The sequence below is a fragment of the Tympanuchus pallidicinctus genome, unplaced genomic scaffold, assembly GCF_026119805.1.
Source record: "Tympanuchus pallidicinctus isolate F22 unplaced genomic scaffold, pur_lepc_1.0 scaffold3, whole genome shotgun sequence".
Taxonomy (NCBI): domain Eukaryota; kingdom Metazoa; phylum Chordata; class Aves; order Galliformes; family Phasianidae; genus Tympanuchus; species Tympanuchus pallidicinctus.
Window position 1 is genome coordinate 75,075,295 of NW_026294747.1, and position 19,429 is coordinate 75,094,723.

Consider the following 19,429-nt stretch of genomic DNA (forward strand, 5'->3'; position numbering starts at 1 on the left):
AACAGTATTCAAGAAGTAAACCAACAGTAAAAGGGCGAAATAAGGAAACACAGACTGGGGTGGTAATTCTGGTTACGTTCAGCTGAAATTACTTTTTTTCAGAAAAATTGTTGAGATTTCAGAAAGCTGCAGCCGTTCTATGTGAAGATACAACCAGGGTTTTTCTCAGTATTTTGCTGGACTAAAGAAAATAAAGGAAGACATAGAAAGAAACATTGCTGCTGAGGTACCTCCAGAACCCCGTGCTCTATGCTTCATGTACCTGCTTTGCCTACTTCAGGCAATTGATGTGACTCCAGGTCCCTCATTTCCCAGCGAAATACCTGGTTATCACAATATAGAGAATACCAGCCTTTCTTTTGGCAGAGACATGGAACTTTAATTCCTTAGGTAAACATTTACTTGATCAGAGAAAAATCTGAAAATGTTATAGCTCAACAGTAAGAGTAGACCTAGCTCATAATCCTCTTGCTCAGTACTTTGTGAGAGGTGCAAATTCAAGAGTCTCTGGCATGCAGGCACCCTCACCATTATGCCAGCTGGTAGTTAAAGGGCTGGGATTCAACTCCAGGTGAAGGTGACTGAAGTGTGTGTATGAATGTGTTTACAATTGTCCTTTGTCTCCAAGCTCTCATTAAAGTCAATGCCTAGTCACTAGAGGCTTGATGCACTTGCTGGCATATGGCTATTGAGCGCCATCTGAAGAGCTTCAGGATGCCCACGGCATCCACATGGAGCTGGCATAAAGGACAAGACAGATGGGGCTTTTTGGGAAGAGAAAAATGGGCGTGTCACATGAATTAAAGCTAGAGGCCAGAAGGGCCAACCTGAGACATCTCAAATATCTCTACCAAAGCATTTGGTGGTTTAGAAAAAAATGAATCAAAATCTAGGTTCTGCTGACTATGAGGAATTTAGACATCTAGTCACTTTTAGGGTTCTACACTGAGGTGACACATTCAGAAACCGTATCCCGCTTGGGGTATTGCTTCAAAAATTCCTGAACTTGCAAATCATTTCCCAATGGAAACTGGCACACTCTCCGCAGCACTGTGATTTGGGCAGGCCTGCAGTTTGATGGGTTCAGCACAAATCTGCTAATCCTTGGCAAAAAAAGAACAAGATAGTGTTTTGTCCAAATGTTTCTATTGCACTCCAACTCTAAATGCAGCATCAAAACTGCAATGATAGAGGATTCAGGTGATTTAACCATCCTGAGGAGATGGTAGATATGGGAGCTTACTTACTCCAGCTCTGCTGAGTGTTTTGCACTACAAGGAAAGGTCAGGCTCATTTAAGAATGGAAAAGGAGAATAAGTAGTCTGTTCTAGCACGTTCATAAAACTTTATCTAGGTTTTGTTTTTCTTTTCTTTAGTGTTCCCTCCTCACAATTTTGACTAGCCTGGGCTCCTCTAGGTGCCATGGATCAGTGTAAGAAGCACTGTATGAAAGGGACATAAATTATTTACTGATAACTGGACATAAGTTAAAGGAACCAAAATATTACTGGAAATGGCACAATTGGTTTCATACTGCTACCTGACAAGGCTATCGAAAAGTGCAAATTATAAAGCACTTTGTATACTTCCCCAGTTTCTTGGACTTCCTGAGCAAATTCTCATTCTATTTCTATACAAAAAAAAAAGTCACTAGGAGATATTTTAAAATATATCAAGTGACACTGTCAGTGGAAATGCCACATAAGCCAAGTATGCTCTCTTTAGACTTATGAATGTTTGACCTTTGAAGTTGGCTGAAACCTTTCTTTTGAGACAGTAGCTGTCTCAACACTGTTTTCAAACCAGAAGAGGAGTTTTGTATTGATTTAAGAATAAATAGGAAAAAATTACTGTGAGAGGTAACATTGGCTCAGTGCCATTAACAGATGCATCTGACAATGACTAAAACCAATACTAGTGTTGGTACATACCCACAAAGGCATACTGGAGATAGTTTACGTCTAGATAGCTCGCTTACTGGCAACATTAGCTTATTTGTGGGGTTACCACCTATGTAATTACTGAAGGTGCACTGCAGATTTGAGCCAATTTTTTTCAGATCTGTGCCTCTTTAGTTGTATAGACACTTATTTCAGAGCTGCCTAGACTGGCTTTGGGATGTCTCTGCAGGGACAGGGCAGAAAGAAATATAGGAAGGGAAAAAGATATAGCATACAACTAGGTGCAAGGTGATAACTGCTGCTGAAGAGAAATACTAGTTGGCTAGCTCAGATTGAGCCCTGGCAAAAAGAAGTCAGACATGAGTGCAAGTACAGGTTGTCGTCTTCTCAAACGTAACAACTATCACTGATACGTAACAAAACCTATTCCTAGCAGAACAGCATGAACACACACATTACATGCAGATCATGTCACACGGGGTTTCAGCAGCACCAGCTGCAATAATTAGATGTATCAGACTGGGAGTGAAAAGTCTTGCTATGGCATTTTGCCAGCCCACTTCATAGCTGTAGAACATGACTATGCTGCTTTGAGGTACCAGTAGTGGAATACATCAATCTGCCTCAACCTCTGCAGATAGCTACATGATGGATAAATTCTACCTCAGAAAGTGTAAATGAGCATAGTCAGTAGTGTGCTTAGGTCAGAGCAAAGAATCTGGATCAACGTATTTTGTTTGGGTAGAACATTAAAAACCAGGAAAGCAAACAATTCTTACTTGCTTGAAGTCTGATGATGTATTTTTCAATTTTTTGATTATGTTTTGCATTCTGGTATTCTTTGCGAGCAACAAAACCCCTGTAAGCTGGAAAGAGATGTGAAAAAATAAAGAATCCATTAGGTACACAAAAGGGTTTAAGAATAAAATAAGTCTGGAAGGAATTACAGACTTCCATTAAAATATTTTAATAAAAATTTTGCAGGCTGTATCTTTCCAAAACCAGCAAACAAGTATAAGCACTATGAACCTCCATTAAAATTACATTTTCTGGCGAGTTATGTTACTATGAATGAAATGAATACAAAACACAGGAGAATCAGAATGTACAGCAAGATGATGTATGAAATGTATTAAAAATTTCAGCTGATGTCTCCATCAACAGTGTAATTGGTCTTATTATCTGGGATGTTTAATCCATTATATTTTTATTATTATATTACACAACCTTGACAGAGCATGCTAGAATATTATTAATAACACTATCATTTACAGAATCACATCCTTCCACTTAAAAAATTGTCTTTAAAGGTAATATTGATAAATGCAACTTCAGTAAGAAGACCGTCATAAACTGTTCAAAAGAAATTTTTCTTCACAAGAGCAGAAATGAAGTATCAGACATTTTGTAAAATATAACAACAGTAAAACAGCAAAATCCATATCCAGCAAGCGCAGCTGCATACACGTGCTAACTTTAAGCAAATCTTCAAATGTTTTAAAGCTATTACCTGATTGTATTTTAATAGCGCTTTGTTCCCTTTGTTCCTTTATCTTTTTGTATCTCCTTGAGCCCAGCCATCCTCTGACATAAGCTTGAATCAATATAATCCTATCAACTGTCTCTTTGCGCATTAAATTCAGCTGTTCCACGTGATAGTATTTGAGAAATACCTTAAAAAGAGGAAGCAGACAAGCAGTGGTTTTAGTTACTATGGCTTACATAAACTGGCCCCCACAGTCCTGGTATTCACTCAGTCTACTTAGAATCTACAAGTTACAAGTTGGTGCCAGCAGACCTCTTACTTCTATTACCTAAAAGATCATTTTTGTTAAAGAATCTTGTTTGTTGTAGTATTGTTTTACCTTACTCTCTCCTTCAACAAAGGTGATCCAAATCTGGAACTTTCAATGTCTTATTTCCAAGTTTAAATCTAAGGCATAGCTTATTAGTTAAATTTATTTTATCAAGCATGAAGCTGATATAAGCTCCTACTGGCCAAAACCTTTTCTCCTCCCATTGTGAGTCTGGTTGCTCCAAGGAAGAAGAATAAGCAGATTCTTACTATCGCATTTTTAGAAATACAATAAAAGCAGCATCACTGGTCACACTGGTAAGGTAGACTGTGGCATCATTACAGTTGATCAGAATTTTAACACATTACTGGGTCAGGATTTCAGCCAGATACTAAGGAACAGTTCTGCAAAATATTTTTTGTTTGCTTTGGTTTTGTTTTAGTACCAGAAGAGACCAAGAACAACTCCAATCAAATGAGTAAAGAGATTGAGAAAACAAATTGCCTAGTAAATTAACAGTGACATGCTGCAATAATGCTGATTTGGTATATGTACTGTACATATAAAACAACAGCAAATACGAAACGTTACTTTAGTTTTTCCAAGAACCCAGTTGTCAAGATGGGCTTTTTCCAAGATGGCAGCACAAGTTTCTGGGCTGACTGGAGGATCATCATTTGTTTTGTAACAGATGAGATAATACCTAAAGACAAATAGATTATTCTTTATTCCATTAACAGCAAGCAGTATTTGCAAATACATCTAAACCATTCATTTACATTAATAAAAACAGTTCCATGAAAGAAAACATAGCACTGAAAAAAACGAAGAGTACACCAAGAAAACTGCTGTGATTTATACATAGTGCTGAGAAATTCAATTAAAAGCAGATAAGTGACATACTGCACACCTTGGAGGGATTTTAATTCTATACCAACACTGGGAGGCTTTAAAAAGTGTGCAGCTCAAGCAGGGTTGTGTGCCAGTTCTTTGTTGCTCTGACTGCACTCTGAATTATTTCAGTGGTAAAATAAAAGTATTTGTGAAGATTTTCTGTCTAAGTTAGTCTCCGTCATAGCTAGAAATGTCATGAAGATTTCATATCTTAATTCTTGTTCTAGATCATCTACCTTTTAGAGGGCTAACATTATGTGAGATGCATCCCAGCTCTTGTTACTTCCTTGGATTGAAAATTACCCATACCATACAAATTCAGCTGGCAGGTAGAAGTGTACTTGCATGTTCCAGGACTTTTTAGAATGCCTCATTGCAAATTGAATTGTACTTATCTTGTTTTTTTTTTTTTGTTTTTTTTTTTTTTTAATTCAGAAAAATTATGTTAATATACTATGTCTGCTTCCTGACTCTGCATTCTAATTTTTTTTTCCTAGTTATTGAGCCTTCATATGCTAAGTATGGATTCTACCAGCTTTAGATGAAAGTAACAATTCCAACAGAGAATAATAAAAAAATGAGAGAACGCTTTTTCCTGCATTATCACTACCAATTCCTATTGTAAGTTTCAAATAATAATAATAATAAAAAACCAGGGAGATACGTACCTGTTAAAAATCTCTTTTTATGTAATGCTGTATCAGCTATGCTTGAGACCTGCACAGCCTCACTGCCATCAGGGTCATGCCTTTTGGAGAGCTTCCTCATTGTGGTCACTGATTTTCTTTCCCTTCTTTTACCAGAGCAGTACAGTTTTTGATAAAAAGTAGCAACTAAAAGCCACAGCACATCTTGGTGCAGTGATGACTACTTTTTCCCACACTGCACTCTTCCAAGACTGTAATAGTTCCAGCAATGCTTTTTCCAGAAACTATGCTATTAAAACATCACTTTGTCCTTCCTCTCTCTCCTTGTGCACCAGCAGCACTCCATGGCTAGCTCTCTGTTTCTAGGGCACTATTACTTTTAAGCACTTCTGAGTGTCTGTTGCTTGCTTTTCCCCAGTCTTGCTTTCCATTTCAGAAATCTAAGTTCTGATTGAGGCAAATATTCAGGGTCTTTATTTGCAAAAGAGGACTACAAGCTAAGTACTCAGAATTCATTTTTTGAGGCAGTGGGAGAAGAGAGAGTTAATTATCTAATTATATAAAATTATCATTATTCATTATTCATTATTCTTCTTAACAAATGGTCAATACTTAGAAATTGTATTTTAAACAGAACTATGCACTTAATGAACTTCTCAGCCCTAAATGAGCAGTTCCAAATTATCATCAATCCCTGCCAAAAGCACATGTTGCACAGTGCTGTATGTCAGAAGCTGGAGGAACGGGGACAATTCTCCAAATTCTCCACTCCAATTTGAAGCATTAAACTCCTAACCCTCAAATCTCTGAAGAAGACTTTCAGATTATAAGCAAGTCAATTTCTACCCAATGCACAGGGAATCTGAAACAATCATCCTGAGATGCATAATCTTTCCCTACCAATCCAGAAGGGCTCAATCAATAGATGAATCTTGTGATTTATCTATTTTGTCATCCAGTCTGCAATCATCTTTGTAACAGAAAACATCTCTGTATTTTTTTGAACACCATGCCAAAGTCATGCTTATCAAACTCTGAGCAGCAATGACGCAAGAGAAAAAAACACTTCTTCACATCCATATTACCGTTTTATGAAGTTAGCAAAGAGTATGCGGTGCGAATAACCCTGTCTTCGAATCCTTGCTGTCTCCAGAATTCCTGTGTAACGCAGCTGAACCAGCACTTTTTCTTTATCAAACTTGTTTGCCTGCCGGTCATTGTTTGGCTTGATGCACCGGACAAAATGAGGCTGGCCAACCACCATTTTGGATAACAAATCCATGAGTGAGTACTGAAAGAAAGGAACAAAATATCCAACGCTGGGATGCTTAGAAAACTTCCACGTAGTTCCGTGTGTAGCTGAAATTTTATTTCATATGATCAGAAACACGTGAAACACCATTCACATTTCAGTAAGAGGGAACTTCAACAGTAGATGAAGTAAATGGCCCACCAACAATTCCAGCTTCAAAAAGATCAGCATATGATTGAGGGCCACACTGACCCTCAACGGGTCTATTGTAGCCCATCCAGAGCATTCTTACTAAAATTGCAATAATTTATGGTACTGCTTTGTTTTGGGAAGCAGCATTATCTTTAATCGCAGTTCTAAAAGCTGATCTGTTTCTTACAAGCTCCCTGATGACCAGTGCATGTAACCCAGCTGGTGGGCTGGGTTGGCCACATTCAGATCAAGCTGTACATTTAGCAGAAACAAAGCACTGTTTGCTAGAGCATAAATGAATTCTATGTACAGCTGCAGAAGAGGGAAGAGTTAAATGAGGAATATTTCTAAAGACATCCCACTCATTCTCCTGAAAGGCACAGGTGCTTGACTGCACATTTTATGCCTAATACTGAAGACAGGGAACAAATAAGCGTTTGGAGCAAGTGCATCAGGCTTGCTGTGTGCATCAGTGACTAAGCTATTAGTGACAGTGCAGCTGTTAAAGGTGTTAAATGCTGTCAGACCTGATGGAAGGGCAGTGTCCCTGGAAGCCTCTTCCCAGACACATCAGTCTAATACATGATAGAAACTCTCCTTGTACTTCATTATTTTTCTTGGAATCTTGTTATGTAACTGCAACCTGCGTTTGTTTCTTTTTTTTTTTGTTTCTTTGTTTCTTTGTTTTTAACCTATTGTCGACTATTTGAGGATCTTTATTCATCCAAAGAGAAAGTCTTAAGGATGGGAAGTGGAAGAGCAACAAGCCAGTAAACATCACCATCCCTGCATTAAATTGGAAGAAACTAAAGTCACCCTAGAAGAGGAGTTGCTTAATCTACTCTGATATAGCACATCCTCTTTGTTGTATAGGCTGATGGTGACACTACAGCTCCCCTGCCGGGAGCAAAACTTTGAGAGGGGCAAAACTAAAAATGCACAAAATCAATCCCAAGTTGCATTTTTCCCACCTCACCAGGATGCCAGGCTAGCAGAGAGGGTGCTACTTATAGCTCCTCATGCCAACTGAAAAAAACCTTGGTTTGTATTTCATAACATTCCTTTGTAGGAAGATCTTATTAAGACACAAATGAACAGGCTCATTCCTCAAGATTCAACCTGATTCCTCAAAAGAAGGCAGCCAGGATGTCGTGCAGTTCAGCATTAGGTTAGGCACATGAAACTGGTGTAGGATGTCAAGAGCCATATGTTTCCTATTAAAATGTGCAACTCCGTTCTGGACAAATGCTGTACAACGCAGCAAAGTGCTTAATTAGCTTTATTACTAGTGTGGCAGTGAAACACAAACACGTAGGACAGGCTAATGGATATGCTTTTTTCTACTCAGCCTGGGAGGCAGATGGTTTTCTCAGTCACTCAGGGATTTCTGCTTAAGAACAAACCACTGATGAGCTGAGTTTTCGTTTGAGAGCATTAGCTAGCATGATCTGACCAGGGATTTCCACTACAGAAAATAGTAAAAGAAAACTGCAAATATAATAACTCATCCTTGGCTTCTGTTGCTAGATTTGTTGGTAATGCACTGAATCACAGACAGGAGCTTTGAAGTAGATTCGATACATTTTTCCATCCAGAATATTAACGTACCATCCAGCTTTGAACCACCATGATACCTCAACTTGAATAATTCTTGGTAGACCAAAAAGCTGTGTAATTGTGTTTACTAACAAAGAGATCCTGCTTCTTACTGTTCTCTGTCTCAGACATAAACGAACTCTTACAGGTCATAGACATTACCAGAGCCACCTTTACATTTTTGCTGGGAGATAGGAGTTATGAGGAGTTGGAGCCTCAGAGCTGTGCTCCAGTCAGCCAACTCTGTGCATGATTTTGGAGGAAAGAATGTCCTTCACAGATATTTTCTATGTCAGAATCAGCAGCACAGCCACTGCTTGAGAAAGTAAAAATCACTGCTGAAGAAGCCAAAAGGATGGACCCCAAACAGCCTCTATGACCATCAAAATCTTCCTCTGTACCTCCTGTTCCAAATTAGCTTTGCCCTTTTACTTCTTAAGATCTTACAGAAATGCTATACAACTAGTCTTCTCTTATGTCCCTTAGGAAAAAGTAGGCAAATGAAAGATGATTCATACAGAGAAGCATCATGACAGAAATATGGCTGTGTATTTGAGTAATATTAGATGGAACATCACAGTCTCCTTTAGATATTTGTACTGCACAAACTGCTGTGCCCTATATGCATGTCACATTCTCTAAATTGACCATTGTTGACTCTAAGATAACAAGTGTATTTCAAAGAATGAATATTTACTCTACTCTAAAAAAAAAAGGTGAAAAAAATCTGATATCTTACTCTGAAATAAGAAGCGACTGTTTGTGTTTTCATACTGGTTGTCTCTCTTGGATGATGTCCAGTATCTCCTGATTCATTCTGTATAGATGAAGAAAGAAAATACACTTCTTATCTATGTTGAGCCTACAGTGCCCTTTCCAAAGCCTCAACCAACCACTTCTTTGAGAACATCAATTTTAAAAAAAAGTACTAAAAACTGGAAAAATTACTGTATGATCACTAGCACAAAGTAGTTACACCAATACAATACATAACTTTGCTGCACAATACACAAACATTCACACACAGAGGACACAATCTGAGAGCAGAACATCTAAATAACTGCCACAAATACCTTGACAATGTCTGAGAACCTGTTATTGTGGACCACTGCTATTGTGGTCATTCTCTATGGAACATAACCATATTTCACACCAAATTACTAATTTTTATTTTTATTTTTTTCTGAAGCTTTTATAAAACTATAGCGAGAAAGAAGGGAATGTTAGTTTTTTTACCTCACGGAAGGAATATGAATTGCACAACACAAAGATATCCAGCTAAACAGAAAAGAAAATAGGAGAGGGAGAAAAACCATCGAAGGGGTTACTTGCTTACTTTTAGTACCAATAACAGTATTGCCTTTGTAGTTTAACTTAAGATTCAATGAGGAATCGTGATATCAGCTTTCTTACCTTTGTGCGACTGATTGATTTCTGGGGGGTCCACATCTGGTAACTGATTGTAGTTTTGCTTTTACTGTGTGCCAGGTTACCTATGGGAAGATCAAAGAATGCAACCTACCAAAATGCTTACATCTCATCTAAACTGAAAAATATGTTGAACCACCTTATTCAGTATAACCATATGATCATAAAAGACATTGACTTTTTCTGTGTATGCTGTCATTTCTCTTTGCACCCTTGAGATGGAACAAGCTCTGAAGAAATTGCAGGAAGATGGAACAGGACTGAAGTTTCTGCCTTCAGCATTTATATCACCTACTAGAGCAAAAAAAATAGAACGCTGTAGGAGGTGAAAAAGATATATCTTATAGTATCCATGAGCTTTTACCCTGAGGAGATTATTTTGCTATCCTAGTTCTAAGGCTACATATGTAAAATAAAATTATATGCCAGCATCTTTCTCTAGCTCTGAGGTCAGATGACATGGCATGACTCAAGTCTATATAGCTAAACTCGATACTTCTCCACTCTCCTACTCCACTGGTAAAAATACAGTTGCATCCCCCCCATAGAGCTTGCTAGAAACCTTTGCTAATTTGTACTTTCTTGTGAAGTGTGCCTGGGTATTCCTGGGAGAATGCTAGCTGACACTGATCAAAACTGTCCCAGGGTGACACAGTAGCAATTAATCATAATGGACAATCTTGTGGCAGTGTTTTGGCTATTGTCTGATGGCCCTGTTTTGCTTATTATTACAGACATAGTCTTAAGACTGCAACCTTGGAATTCTTAGCCAAAAACTACCCTTATTATAATCACTTGAAGGATAAGGTTCATAGGAGTGGTTTATATAGACACTGACCTTCTAAAGAAACAGTAAAAATACTACTGGACTTCACACCATGTTGCCTTATTTTGATAAATCCCACCCACTGCTGTACGCTGCCATTGCTTCTGCTATTAATATAACACCTGTGAAATTTCACTACACACTGTGAGAACCTACAATCTCTCTGTGCTCAGCTACTATAAGTAAGAGAAGGATAAGAGTAACATAAAAGTTGGATAAAAAGCTGCAACTATATGGTATGCCCAGTTAATGCATCACGGATTATGTGATGGTATCAAGTGCAAAAATCCCCTGTGCTTAGCTAAATATCACTGGGTAGAAAGGAAAGAGAGATTACTCTCATTTAACGTTGGCTATCTGGAAGTGAGGTGTCTACCAGATCTCCACTGCATTCAGTGAGGACAGGGACCTTCAGAAGAGATTTATCTCATCCTAAGAGAAACACTGAAGATGGATAGGATCGGTTGGACTCTGGTTATACCTCAGTGTTTCCACTGACTCTATGTGAATGACTTAGACTGAAAAACTAACTTTTAGTTGGTTAGAGCTGGATTGTTTAGGTCAGTTTCAAAAGGTGCAACATTTGATTTTGATTAACAAGAAAACTAAAATAATCTTCAGAGTCATAAATGCAAAACATTACAAAAGTTCTTGTACCATTTGGGCCCTGACCTTGGCTCTACCGAAATTATAGTTTAACATCTTAGCAGATGTAAGCAATGTTCAGAGGAAACTGTGCTCTGTGCTTTCCCAATAATACTGACCTAAAATAGACTTTCAAGACTAAATTTTGCATTCCACCAGCAAAGCTTCCTTCATGAGTAACAGGAGCTTTGCCAAAGCCCTAGCTTCTGTAAGTTATGATAACACTATGGAGAAATTTCCATTAGGCTCTTTCAATTTAGTTTTCCTGTTCTTCTATGCAGTGGTACAAGAAAGTACTGTTGTAAAATACTTATTGTACAGCATCAGTACCCTCACACAGGAAGAAATATATACAATAATAAGTAACCCCTGCCTGTCTATAATACACATAACAGCAGTCACCCAGTAAATTCATGGTAAACTCAAAGACGACACAAATGATGCTTGATACCTAGATTTTCTGGTTGTAAGGATAAGAAGACTTACCTGCGATCAAAAAAGACAAGTAAGACACTGTACAAAGGACATAATTCAACTAAGGTGCAACTTTACTTAGAAATAATGTCTGTAGAGCCATTTACATTCCTACAACCCCTTGTAAACTCTCTGAGGAAAAGTTCACTATTAGGACCTCAACAGTTAACTATTATAATGGACTAAGACTGGGGAAACAGTGTCTCCTCTTTCTTTGCAGCAGAGGTTAGGAATCCATCTGGGTTCTCTACTACTTTCAAAAAAAACCTGCATGAGACAAAACAGACAACTTACATATGCCCTGTCCAAAAAAGGCCAGTGACTTACCTGATCCTTTCTGTTCAGTCCTCAACTCAAGAGATGTACTCCACTCCCTGTCCCGAGCCCCTAACCTGAAGAGGGGACCCTGAAAGAAGCCTCTACCACTTCCTTCGCACTTGACCAGACCAGTCCCTCCCCTGCAGCTTGAGATGGCAGGGGCTCCATTCTGTATAGATTCTAGGGTTGGAAAGTTAAGCCACAAAGTGTATAATGTCATAAATAAATGGTCATATGAAATCCAGCAGTGGTCAGCATGAAGGCTAGAGAAGGACAGTAGGAAGATTACCACAATAGCAATACCTGTTTTTGTAAGAGGATGCATTACCAACTGTCGTATCAGATTGTTTTCAGATGATCGCAGAAGCAGCACAATGTCAGCTGGCAGAGTATCTCTATTTTTGGCCAGGAATCCACTTGCATTATACAGAACCTGTTTAAAAAGTGCATTTATGCATCTTCCGGGCTTTTGAAAAGTAGTTGTAAATTCAACCACTCTGGCATGTGGCTTGTAATATATTAAGAGACATTAATTTTTCAGCCATGAGGTTTGCTCTTGCTCACAGTCTTTCTTTTGATGACAGACAGTTTTAACTTTTCAATACTGAGAGCCATTATGATGCAGATTACTAAAAGCAAATCTATTACTCTAGAGTACCTGGAGACACTCTTATGCCCTCATTCAGGGAATACTAGTTTTAATCAGTGTGGATTTAGCAGTAGAATAACTGTATTGTAGCCATCCTTTACACTAGTACAGGTGTAAATACACAACAAGCAGTGAACTTGCTTTCAGCCCTGTTGCATAGGGTTACCCATATTATGCAGTCTTTCTGACCCATTCATACTGGGCCCAGGACTTACCCTCTTCCTAGAGAACCCTGCATTAACTACAAAGGAAGTTTTCAAAGTAACAAGCTGCACATGAGATCTCTACAAACAAATCCAGGCATGGGATATCTAACTCAATATGTACCTCCAGAATTCCATCTGTCAATGACTCACAGGAAAACCAGGCCAAAGGGTGGCAAAAGCTGGCCAGGAAGTGGAGGAATCAGGAATGGTACAGGCAGAGCTGACTCCCCACTCCTCAGCAGTGAGATAAGCAATGCTCATTAAACATACATAATTTAGCAGATTAATTTCAGAGGTGTCACCACAGGCCTTTTGTAGTTGCCTGTGTTATACAAGGGGAAAGCAATCTTCCATCCACTGATGGGAAATGCGGATACGGTGCTCGTCCCAGACCAGCTGCTCCTGTTCTGCACAGGCACAAGAAAGTTTCCCATGTGAGACAGCAATGCTTACTCTGCACCCTTGAAAAGAGTTCAAAAGGAAGTGTGAGCTCCTGCTTCCACAAGGTTCAGCTGACCAGCAGCATCTTGCCTTAGCCCATCAGTGACTCCTCCTGTGTTTGCAAAGACATGTTCAGCAAGTCACCTTGTAGAGCAGGGCAAGATGATGCTCATCAAATAAAGCAGAAAGCATGGCCTTTGCTATCTGTCTAATGAAAGCACAGAACTAAGTAGTAAGGCTGATGGGGGGAAGGAAATACCAAAAGGGAGAAGGAATGGAGCTGAAGCCCATTTTGAAGCAGCAGGAACAAGTATAGCAGATTTAGAGGAGCATCAGGTTGCATTACAGAATGTTGACTTTTTGGTTCTGCTGTAATACAGTCATTTAATGGGTGACATTGAAAAACACACTTTCACTATTGATTTTATTTTACTTTTTTTTTTGTGAAGAAAAATACATATTTTACTTTTGAGGTATAGTATTTCCATGTCAGACCTGAATAAGAAAAAGATTAAGAACCAACCCAGTTGACCTCTGTGATTTCCTTCCAGACCTACTGTTCCACAATCCCCAACAAATATCAATAGGTCTCTTACCTTTCCTGCATAATGATAAATCCCAAATGTTAAATCTACTCTTTTGGGTCTCCAAAAATACTTTGACTTCAAATTATCCTCAAATTTTTCTAGAAGGAAACACATTATTGGAGTTACTTAATTGTCTTCTGAATCTGCATCCATCTAAAGATATTTATTGACTTCTCAGACAATACAGTGGCATAAAACGTGCTGATGTTTTAAGGAGAAAGAAAGTATAATGGTCTTGTAATAAAAGACACTCTGTGGAGAATATGGGAACTCTTGAATCAGTTATTTTCTTCATACCATTTTTTTTTTTTTTTCCACCTCAGAAAGTCATTTGTATTTCTAAGCGTTTGATCTTCATATATACAACAGTATATGAACAGAGCGGTGAGGAAACACTTACCTGTTGGTTGGGGGGCTCTGTACTGGAAACTATATAAGATTAGAAAAACAATGAGCTCATATAAATGCTTATTATGGATATTGTTACTAGGTTTTGTGTTCAGGCGTTGGTTAAAACCTTCATCTGACACTGCACATTCAAGAATCATTAAAACATTAATCTGCTCAGAAACCTCACTGAAATGCTGAAATTAACTGTGAGCACTCAGTAGCACTGAAATATTCAGGATCTGAATCACAATAAATTTGGATGTTTTAATTTTAATTTCCAAAATAAACGGAATTGGAAGCACAATTTGCAGAAAGGTACCAAAGCAAGGTTTGCAGCCTTTACCCTTAAGGAATACCAAAAGTCTTGTTCAGATATGGTTCATGTTAATTTCCAGAACATTTTGGAATTCTGAGTGTAACTCAGCTTTGAAAACAGTGTTCTTGGCATATAAACCTAGAGGTTTACATCATTTCGACCTTTATCTTTTAAGAACAATAACTAAAAAAATCCTGAAGGTGGAAGAATTCAAAACCTGGCTTAACAACTTAGGTTCCTTTGTACTCCTAACATTTCTTCTATCAACTTCAAAGATGTATCCAGCATTGCATGCATGCCTCACTGAAATATACTGTGACACTGGAATGTGGACTCACTGAAAACAACAGCTAGCACATATACCCTGAACTAGATAAAGCAAACCAAAACGTAACAGGGAGATACCCTGCAAAATTACAAAACAAACCATACACTTACCTACAAGTGTCTGATCTGTTGCTTGTGGGAATCGACTTTCTTCATCAAGCAGGGATAATAAGCCCATTGGTTTCTGCAAGAACATATCTAAGAGCGGCCTGTTGTCCTCGTATTCTATAACTCTTGCATCAACACCTTCATACAGGTACTCATTCTGTAACAAACAACAGAAGGCACATTATATTTATCTATACAGAACCAGTTCAGAAAATAATTCATGAACTGTCAATTATAGGAAACTAAAACTACATGGAATGAGTATGCTGAGATGCTAAAGACATGAAGGGACGTATCACACCGCCAAGCTACAGATTTTGATTTGCCATTGGACATTTAAGTGATTCCTATGGCATTTTTGCAAAAGTGACTGGAGATAAGAGATGCCTCAAGTGTTTGATTCCCATCTTCAAGCATATGGAAAAGCTCTCACATTGGGAAGTAATGGTGCAAACAGTTTCTAAAAATTACATAAATAGTGTCAGACTGACCTCTACTTTTATTTTTTTTGTTCCTTTTAAGAAATGACAGAAAGGTTTAAGAATTATTAATAAACAACAAAAGAGCCAATTCTTTTTTCTTTGCTGAAGACTATGGATATCCTTAACTTTCCACAAGACTGAGAATAACCTAGTAACAAAAGCTGTATCCACAGGGTGCTGCAATGATTTTTTCTCAAAAATTATTTAAATTATAGCTGGCCAATACAAGAATGACCTTCTTTAATCCTTCAGCATGGCAGAGGACAGGCACAGATTTATCAAGAGAAAGATGGTCTAGGGACCCTTCCATTATTTTTGTCTTCATTACATAATGCAGTATATGAGGGAGCATAGTGCTCTTATATATACCAAGGCTGCCTTCAGACCCATGCAGACTGCTCCATACACTATGAAACACATAATTAAGCCTTTTGAGCTACTCTAAAAATAATTTGCCTTCCAAATAATAGGACTTTATAAAAGTGTTATATTAATTTATGATGTAATGTCACAGTTGGGCTACCTTGAATTCACTGTAAATTGAGTGTCACAAACATGAATGATGGCTAATATTAATGAGTTCAAAGACCTCTAGTCCCAAAGCCTTTCCTTATGTGTCATTCACTTGAGTTTGAATGACAGTCAAGGGTGAGTGAAGAAAGCAACACAGTGAGGATTTCAAATAACAATTAACTGCCATATACAACAGAAAAGCACACATTATTAGACTTCATACCTCTAAGCAAGAGAGAAACTGCAAAGTGACAAAAAAAAAATCACTAACACTGTCTTGGAAATACAGAATCACAGAGTCACAGAATGGCCAGGGTTGGAAGGGACCTGAAGGACCATGAATCTCCAATTCCCTGCCACAGGCAGGGCCACCAGCCTCCCCATTTAATACTAGACCAGGCTGCCCAGAGCCCATCCAACATGGCCCTGATTACCTCCAGGGACGGGGCATCCACAGCCTCTCTGGGCAGCCTGTTCCAGCACCTCACCATTCTCATAATAAAGAACTTTCCCCTGATATCCAACCTAAATTTTCCCTCCCTCAACTTAAAATATTTCCCCTTGTTCTGCTGTTATCTAGCCTTTCAAAGAGTTGATTCCCCTCCTGTTAGTAGGCTCCCTTTAGGTACTGAAAGGCTGACCAAAATAAATATCTGCTGATCCATTTGAAAGAGAAGACAATACACAACTAAACTTTTCTAGTATCCAGTTTGATCTAATTTCTCAGGACACTCTTAATTCCAAGGATAGGTTATGGTAGGGTCTGTTCACCCATGTGAAGGTGTAAGGAGTAAGAATCTCTTCTACAGTCCCACATGGGCTCTGTCTCTCAGGCACATAATATTAACTTCACCCTTGTCTACCCTGGTGTAGTGGACAGGTGGAAGTTTGATTTTTCATTTTAATCAATGACCTGAGTAGCACAAGAAGACAGGACAACAACAAATGTATCACTGATATAGGCATGAAGTTAACTATATACATGTAGGTGCTAGTGGCAGGAAGGGAATGACTCTGTGTTGTCTCCCAAAAATTACATCGGGGTAGGAGCAGCTTAACCAAGGGCTATGGCTGTACTGACACACAGCTGTTATGCTCATGAAACCAGCTGTTACTGCTCAGGGTAAGTACAAGTGCTCAGGTAAGGTACCAAGACTACTTTCACCAAGGGGGAAAAGGTAAAATATTGTGGAAGATATTACTTTGGATGTTCTATCAGAAAAGTGTTTTGGTGATGCTCAGACAACCTCAAAGAAGATCTCAAAGACAAAACATCTAATGATTAACTTTTCCCTACTTGAAATGTTTGTGAGAGAGGCTGATTAGGAGAGCTGATAGAAAAGGAACTTTGTAATAGCCATTCTGCTCCACCATAATGGCAACATCTGCTCCCCCTCCCTGTACTGCCAACACAAAGTGCCTGACCTTCAAGGCATTCACTCGGTGTATATGATCCCTCAGTGTTTAGCACTTGTATCCTAAGAACTGAATGGGATGTTAGTGCTGACAGCTTCTGTAATGCTGCTGTCTCCCCAGTAGGATATGGAGCAAGTTCACTTCATCACTTCCCATGAGCTCCTGGAGGACAGCTGATAACCAAGCCTTCTAGGCAACAGTATGACAGATAGCTTGGAATTAAGAGATACCATATTACATTTTCTTATGCAATTGCTGGTCCTCGGCCATATTACTGCGATACAAACAGCAAGGAGAAAAGCTTTCATGATGTACATCATGAAATCGTAATTAAATATATCTTATTTGAATTAATAAGCTGAATCAGCTACAGGATGTTGTAATATCCCCACAGTATTTTATAACTAGAAGGCTCCTTAAAATATCAGCTGCTCATTGAAATTCTAAAGCATAATCCACTAGACAGTACTCCTATAGATGGGATGTCAAAAGGAATGACTGAGTTGCACTTATACCTGGGCTCCAATCTCATCTCACTATTTTATGGTGTCTCTTCTGTGATCAAAACTAGGTATTATTACATTGTGTAGTCTGGTTTCATTTACCAACAGAAGAATTATTAAATGCATTAGGAAATTATCTTCATGCTTAATAAAAATGTAATGTTATTTTTTCCTGAGAATGTGGCATGATGATGCTTTGGTTTAAACAGCAGCACCAGGGAGTTATTCACGATGAACGTTTCCGGCTTAGAGTAGAAGATCAATTTGTTACACAAATGTAAAATAAACATTGCATACTTATAAAATGCAAAAAGTAGTGTCCTTCTAAGTGGCAATAAATTTGCCACTTTCCAATATATTGAAGGTATTTCACATTACAATGTTTACTTTTTATGGAAGCATAACAAGTGAGAAAGAAATGGGAAAGCTGTCTTCCTGGAAAAAGTTACCTGCAGAACATGTGAGAGAAACACCTTGAAGGACAGCACAGCCAACATACTGAAAAAGGAGGCATTACTTTTGGAGTAGGTCTCATATATAATGATATAATGGAAAAGAATATTAAAAACGAATAAAATCACATTAGGGGTACTACTGTGACACTAAACACTACAGAAAGCATTCAACAAAAAGGATTTATCAATACTGTGCAATTGTCTTCATAAATGTCAATCCTGTAGAAAATTTTCAGCATCACTTGGTGCAAAAAACTAAAGGAGAAATAGTCAGGAGTTATTATAAGTCTGTGGTCACCCACAGGGAAAAAACAAAATCTTTGTTAGGAAAATTAGAGGCAATTCTTCCTTACACCCTACCCAGGCTTCTCTTATTTACTGTATCAATGCAGCAAGACTAACAAAAAATGATACAGGAGAAGTAAGGCCAATTTTTCTTAGATCAGTAGACAGGAGTGGTAGAATCCATTGTGTTTTGGTCTACAGTTTTGTGCCCGCACCTGTTTTTGGGCTACTTATGTCACTCCAGTAAATGTTATATAGGACATTATGACATTATTCATTCATTCTTTTCAGGTAATTTCAATGAGGGTGCTAGTTCCTAAAAGGCTGGGGGTGATTGCTCTTTGTAATTTATGCAAGGGCATCTTTGTATGGCAATGAAGATCTTCAGAGAGGCTGACTGGGGAACTTCCAGAATAACAAAGCTTAGGATCTTTGACTACATCCTAACATACCTTTCCCATCACTTCTGAAGCTACATTTTTAGCAGGTTGCACCTCCAAGGAAAGCAAAGCTTTATTAGTTTTCAAACTCAGGTACAGGAAAGAAACCACTGACAATACTGAATACATCTACTGCCAGTGAAATCATTGTTTTTCCCCAGACATGTAATTCCTTCAAATAACAATACTGAATAACGATTTAAAGATGAGTCACATGAAATGGTTTATAAAGTTGAGATGATCTTTTTCTGAGGTTTTTTAGTCCTCTTCAATTTAATAAACTTTTATAACTCAATTTCTATTCTGTTTCACAGAAAATTATTTTTATTAAATCCATCATTA

The 19,429-nt window shown here is 38.2% G+C and overlaps 1 protein-coding gene across 2 annotated transcripts in view; it reads right to left on the minus strand.

Annotated features, from left to right (window-relative positions):
• The window catches only part of MYO3A (myosin IIIA), a 95,460-nt gene that overhangs the window by 15,205 nt on the left and 60,826 nt on the right, over positions 1-19,429 (minus strand). The window contains exons 20-29 of one of the 2 annotated variants that reach the window (XM_052694410.1): positions 14,997-15,150; positions 13,862-13,950; positions 12,273-12,402; positions 11,979-12,149; positions 9,692-9,771; positions 9,018-9,095; positions 6,324-6,529; positions 4,289-4,400; positions 3,412-3,574; positions 2,681-2,767 (exon numbers count right to left, since the gene is read on the minus strand). In XM_052694410.1, the coding sequence (XP_052550370.1) occupies positions 2,681-2,767; positions 3,412-3,574; positions 4,289-4,400; positions 6,324-6,529; positions 9,018-9,095; positions 9,692-9,771; positions 11,979-12,149; positions 12,273-12,402; positions 13,862-13,950; positions 14,997-15,150 (1,270 nt within the window). The remainder of the gene's footprint in view (positions 1-2,680; positions 2,768-3,411; positions 3,575-4,288; positions 4,401-6,323; positions 6,530-9,017; positions 9,096-9,691; positions 9,772-11,978; positions 12,150-12,272; positions 12,403-13,861; positions 13,951-14,996; positions 15,151-19,429) is intronic. The other variant, XM_052694411.1, reaches the window with a different exon arrangement.